The sequence below is a fragment of the Salvelinus sp. IW2-2015 genome, linkage group LG18 (genome assembly GCF_002910315.2).
Source record: "Salvelinus sp. IW2-2015 linkage group LG18, ASM291031v2, whole genome shotgun sequence".
NCBI classification, from domain to species: domain Eukaryota; kingdom Metazoa; phylum Chordata; class Actinopteri; order Salmoniformes; family Salmonidae; genus Salvelinus; species Salvelinus sp. IW2-2015.
The window spans coordinates 29,957,159-29,963,526 of record NC_036858.1 but is presented as its reverse complement, the minus strand read 5'-3'; the positions used below and the strand labels follow the sequence as shown (position 1 = coordinate 29,963,526).

The 6,368-nt window shown below is 42.3% G+C and overlaps 1 protein-coding gene across 1 annotated transcript; it reads left to right on the top strand.

The window, feature by feature from the left end:
• The first annotated feature begins 1,581 nt into the window (after window positions 1-1,581).
• LOC111977843 (calmodulin-1) lies at window positions 1,582-5,650 on the top strand. The gene is made up of 6 exons (XM_024007570.2): window positions 1,582-1,692; window positions 2,520-2,550; window positions 4,387-4,530; window positions 4,623-4,729; window positions 4,808-4,943; window positions 5,039-5,650. Exons 1-6 carry the CDS (start codon window positions 1,690-1,692, stop codon window positions 5,065-5,067), a joined length of 450 nt encoding a protein of 149 aa, XP_023863338.1. The 5' UTR covers window positions 1,582-1,689; the 3' UTR covers window positions 5,068-5,650.
• The last annotated feature ends 718 nt before the right edge of the window (window positions 5,651-6,368 follow it).

Sequence of the window (6,368 nt, the reverse complement as noted above, 5' to 3'; positions counted from 1 at the left end):
GAATAGACTCCAGTGTGTTCCATATTAGGTAGAGAAAAACCTGGGAGGTGACATTGGATCTGCTTACAAGATCACAATTCATCTCTGAACAGAACAGACTGTAGTGAATATAGTGAAACCATATTTTCTGATGCTTCGGCTTTCATTTACAGTATGTCACCAACACAAAGTGTCTAACAGAACAATATTGGAAACAACAGGCAGCATTCCATTTATGTTCACGAGGAAATGATCTCATGTTCTCTCCAGGAAGAGGAAATTTCACTAGACCTTTGACCGTCAGTCAAAGAGAGAGCGAGATGACTTGGGGTAGAGAGATAGAGATGCTGTTACATCTTCACTGGTTCTTCAAATCCTCCTCAGCCTAAGTTTCCATCCTCCCCTTGCCCTGTGGCTCAAGTGGGACAGAGACAGGTGGCATGTGGGAGAAAGGAGAGCAGCCAAACATAAGAAATCAGGCTATCAGATACTACCATCCTCACTACCAACGCAATTAGACCTGAGAATCTAGTAAGCTGCATAAGTGACATAAGCGGTCGCTTAGGGACCCGGATCGCTAGGGGGCCTCAATTTACTAGTCAGGATCTCAATTTACTGTTGAGAGTTAGAATAGTAGAATACACAATGTGCAAGTTCGAAATTTGGTTGTGCATCAGTATTTTTTCTCTTGTTATGTCAATCACTGACAGTCACTTAATAAGCCATGTCAGCAAACAATAATCATGGCCGAATACCGACTAGGCACGCAGGGCACGTGCCCAGGTGTCCTGACCACTACGGGTCTCCCATTGATTTTGTTAGTCACTCTCACTCAGATACTGTATCATGGCATAAGTCATGGCAAAATGTGTAGAGGGCCAACCAAATCTCACTTAGGGCCCACAAAATGCTAGAGCTAGCCCTGCTCATGACATCATTGTAGCTTGTCATAAAATAACATCCAAAATATATATATATATATTTTAAGTAATAGAGCTTGGTGTGGCATAACGTGAAGATTGAAGAGAGCATAGAAATATAAGACAATGTGTTGAAGTTGGCACTCCCTTTTTACTAAACTGTCCCCAACAGGAAAAGTGGATCATGGAGTCTGTGCTATGTATACTTTCAGCTCTCTGAAACGGAATGCATGTAATTTCCATCTGCTATGTATGATTTTCCATCTACGAAATGATTCCTACACTACAGAGAAGTACAATTATGTGCTTATTGCAAATGCGATGTATGTGTGGACTACAATGCAGCGGCAATGCAAGACCAAGGGAGTGACGCATTGCAGGTACAAACACACCAATCAGAGATCGCTATTTCATCCATCTACGTCTTGTGCCGCGCAAGGCATATCACTGACTAGCAGAAAGTATACATGCGCAGCTGGCCAGTCCATCTTCTAAAGCAACTTTTATGTTTAAATATGGCATATAAATTCATGTCGGTGAAATATTAACAGAGTTTAGGTAATTTTACAATTCATTTTACAATTAATCTCAATAAATGTGTGTTTGTGCTAATTTAGTAAATTACGAGAAAGGAAGTTGGCGGAGGGATCGCAAATGGGGGAGGAGTTAAAGTACAACGGTTAAAGGCGCGTCAAACTGTCTGCTAGTGCATTCCGTGAGATTGCAACATTAAGGTGCGTCTATATCTCCTTGCTAAGCGTCGTAATAAACCTGCTGCTACTATATCGCAATGGTAAGTGAACCGAATTAATTTTTTCCCCCTCGCTATATGGTTCAGCAGTTGTGGTCCTTCAGTTTTTTTCTCGACAAAAGTAGTTAGTTGTTTGACGTTACTGGGGCTTGACAGCCATGCTGTCTGAATAGGCGACCCTGCGTGCTGGCGCAGAAATTTTGCTGGCCGTCGTCGCGAGTTGGATACTTTAGCATTATTTCATGTCTTGCAGGAAGTTTAGTATAATAACTTAGTTAGCTAGTGACTGTAAAATGTTGGTAACTTGTTACATTAGTTAACGTTATATAGAAAGCAGCTGACGCTGACTAACGTTAATAAGCAAGACGTTACTGTACGTAGCCGAAGTTGGGTAGCTAAGATTACCGCCAATTTGCGGTTGGCTAGGAACATTCAATAGCTAGCTTGCTAACTACTTGATGTTAGAATAGGTCACGTTAGCCAGCTAGCTACATGGCTTAACGTTACTGTTCTGTCTTGGCTAGTGTCTAGCCAACAAATTGGTCATCTCTAGTTTAAAGAGCATTCTCGAGTTTCCTGAAATTTGCTTCCGGTACTTGCTGTGTGTGTAATGTTAGCTGACGTTATGTATTTGTGTTGGCTAATTTGACTCGCTAACGTTAAAGCTAAAACTGCTAGGGTGGGTTCACTAGCTACTGTAGTTAACGTTGGCTAACTCTACTGTAGATGGTCAGTTGATGATGGATTCAGAGAGCTAATGTTTAAGTTAATGCAAGCCAGTTGCCATCACCACTAGTCGGTTAGATACTTGACATATGTTAAGTGGTGGCTCATCTGTTATAATTATTATAACCTCTATCCCCCCCCAGGCTGATCAGCTGACAGAGGAGCAGATTGCCGGTAAGACCGCATTGCACTCGTCTGTCCCCTACCCTGGAACGTGGCCCACTGTGGATCCCCCCCACCTACTCGGCATTGGATTTATGTTTTTGCCTTTTAAGGCTTGCATCGGGACAAGCTGGTCATAAAACGATAATGAATGGGCAGGCTTTCTAGCCTCAGGTCTAAAGGACTCCCTCATGGGAAGCAACACAACATGCATTTTTATGATTTCCATGTCATAAATGATCAAATCTTAACGTGATCATCTGGTCCCACCTCTTGCTCAACTGCTGGTTGCAGCCTTTGGCCTGGGTGTGTCCTCTCCTTGTTGGATGGAATTCTGCTAGCTAGTTCATAGCAGGAAGGCTGGCAAGCAAAGTGAGACTATGTTCAATTGGAATCTTGAGTCTGTAACATGACCCAGTGTATGCAAAACCGTTTCTACAGTAAAAAACAACTAACTCATGGAGAAGTTGGCAAGTTCACGTGGTTTTCCCCCTCCAGGACTGGTCAGTTAACACAAGTTGACTTGACATCTTTTTGTATTTTCTTTCATTAGTCTGCTGTTAGTCCCAACATGTTTTGCATGTCAGCAGTCAAGTTTTCAAGATTTAAGATTTTCAAAAAGCAGTGTCACTTGCCACCATGTGTTTTGCATCATGATGTAGGAAGTGACACTTTGCTTCTGGAGAACTTGACTAATGCCACTCCCAGCATGTTTTGTATATCAACAGGGGACTGGGATACATATCTTTTAGATTTATATTTACCTTTTCACTGCTGACTGTTGCGCTCTTTCAGTGGTGTAAGCTTTCCATGTGTAAAGTCTACTTCTGACGGGTTGCTGACAACATGCATCGCACCTAGTGTGTGTGGTTTGAATATTGTAATTGTAGGACAGTATCCCCTGAGTGTTTTGTACAGAGGATTTCAAACTTTATGCAAAAAAATAACTAAACTATGGCCTAGATGGCTGACCCATGTTTTCAACGTAGTCTACTGCATATGACATTTCGTGGCTGGCATTTTTCTAGATTTGGTTTTACTGGACAGACCCCAATATCTTGTGAACATGCTCCGGAGAATCTTGGGTGGGGGACTCTGCCTCGGACGTTTTATTTAATGAAATGGGAGTATTGTGCATGAAGGTGACTAGTGTCTTATTAGGAATTGAAATGCGACTTCTCTATGGGAATTGTCTTTCTGGGCTGGACTTTAGTTAAACTGCAATACTGACGCTGTCCTCTGGGAATTTGAAAGTGTTTTTCCAGACTGGAGACCTTTCCCCCTTTTTTTTTTCAAAGGGCGTCTTCACTAGTTGTAGGTTTGTATTTTTTMGGGTGCCCATCTGTTAGGGCTTTGGTAAAGTGGAGGCAATTGATGCGTTGTCATGGTTATTTTTGTTTGTCCCCTGTGAGGGTTTCCTGACACTGGCAGGTCTATTTATTACAGTACTCCTGCAACAAAGGAAGTTCCTCTTTATACCGAAGGATCCTCAACTGCAGGCCTAATTGTGGTTTTCACTATGCTGACAAGCTGTTGCAAGCCATGACTAATTGCAGACTTTGCACAGCAAGAACCCTGGCTATCACGATGGACTGCTTGTCATTCATTCTGTTCCAAGTCGGAAACTCTTTCTAGAGCTCTGACTTGTTCCCAGATGTCTTAATCACAATTTTATAGCAGGATAGAGTTTAGGGTGGGGTATATTGCTAGAGAATTTCACAGGCAATGGTTATTTCATTGTGTGACACCTTTTTTGACTAGCCTTTCTGGGTTTCCTGTATCTGAGGAGTCACTTCCTCTTTTAGCAGTTCAAGAGGAAGGCCTCAGTTTCTGTTTATCTCTCTGCAGAGTTCAAAGAGGCTTTCTCGCTCTTTGACAAGGATGGCGATGGCACCATCACCACCAAAGAGCTGGGCACTGTCATGCGCTCTCTGGGCCAAAACCCCACAGAGGCTGAGCTGCAGGACATGATCAACGAGGTGGACGCTGATGGTGAGAAGCCAGCTCTTTCACAACTTCCTGTTAAGACTAGACATGTGCAGTCACTGAAGAGATGTCCTAAACATGTTTCTTCTCCCTCCCAGGTAATGGAACGATAGACTTCCCAGAGTTCCTGACCATGATGGCGAGGAAGATGAAGGACACAGACAGCGAGGAGGAGATCAGAGAAGCATTCCGTGTCTTTGACAAGGTAACACACATCTGCATTCATCATGACAAGGTGTTTGGGTGTGGGGAAGTGCTCTAACGGACGTGTGCTCTGCTCTAGGATGGGAATGGTTACATCAGTGCTGCTGAGCTGCGCCACGTGATGACAAACCTTGGGGAGAAGCTGACTGATGAAGAAGTTGATGAGATGATTAGAGAAGCAGACATTGATGGTGATGGCCAGGTCAACTACGAAGGTTGGTACAAAATATTATTTAACTTTTCCTTAATTTAGATTTTCTTTATGTATTTGGATGGTGTCAAACTAACATTGGCTTTTTATCATTTGCAGAGTTCGTACAAATGATGACGGCGAAGTGAAGGCCTTGTACAGATATTTCTTATATAAATAATTTGCCTTTTTTTCTTTGTAATTTATCTGTAAAATCTTAATAGCCCTCCCTGCTGTCCAAAGGAACTGCATGTAAACTGCATAGGCTCTGAGTCCCCATGTCCATTTCTTTTGCTGTCATCGTGTTTTGGAGTGACGGCACGGTTGTAATAAGGAATGCCCGTCGCAGCCCCAGGGATTGGCCAGAGCTTAGAACTGTCACATCTGCTCAGCTCCAGATGCGTGGTGACGGTGGAGACCTGTCAGCTGGTTGTCACTTGGCAACACTGAATGGAAACAGTGTAGAGGAGTCAACACTGCATGGACTACGGACAAAGTATAGGAAATCTCTCAGCATTGCACTACTGCAAAAAATGACTGGTGTATCTTCTAGATACTCGTACAAACTCTTTTTGTATCTGCTGTTCTATACCAGAAAACAACTTTGTTTTAATCTTACTATGCTTTTTAATGTTTTACTCACTTTTCTTTTATGGCCTTTGGCCGTGCTTCAACTAATTCATTCCAAGTTGTATATTTTTGTTTTCCAATAAAATTTACAATTTACCCAGATTTGAAAATGGTATTTTCTCAGCTGAAAGTTTGTAAGTTAAATTTGTCTACGAAAGATTCTCCTTTTGCAAAGAAACAGACATGAAAGCTGTTTACTAATGTGCCCATGTAGGGTCCCTGAGCAGTGAAAATGAGCATCAGCCAATGCCTTGTAACATTCAGCTCTAATTCCTATTGTCCTTAAAATAAAAGGACTGAATGGGATCAAAAGCTCCTATTTTTAATTGTACACCATTAGGTTAACACTAATGTCTAGACCCTTTGCTAAATAGATGCATCGTGTGATGTTGGCTCAGTACCAGGCAGAAGCTGACTGCCTCATCTTATTTGGCACGAGTTTGCCTGGATAATGCTTCATGTCAAAACGCCAAGGCAATAAAAGAACTGCAAGTTCATTTTAGGTTAAATAATGAGTTTGTTTGCAGATATACTAAGTTTATTTAAAGATCAAATAAAGCTCATTGTGTAACTCACCTGTGCTTCCTGAGCCTCTACCCCTGCCACACTGCATAGTGACATGCTAGCTACTAGTCAATCGAAGTACTGTTCAGGGCATGGTAAAGCAGCTCTTGGATCTAGAAAGGCAGCATGGTAATAGGATTGCAATAACATTTAGCGTTATGGCCAAGGTAACATTGACGCCTGTGAGTTACTCATCAGTTCTGTTTCACCTTGAGGCTATTATGCTGCGCAGCACAAGCTTTGGCATCACAGCTAT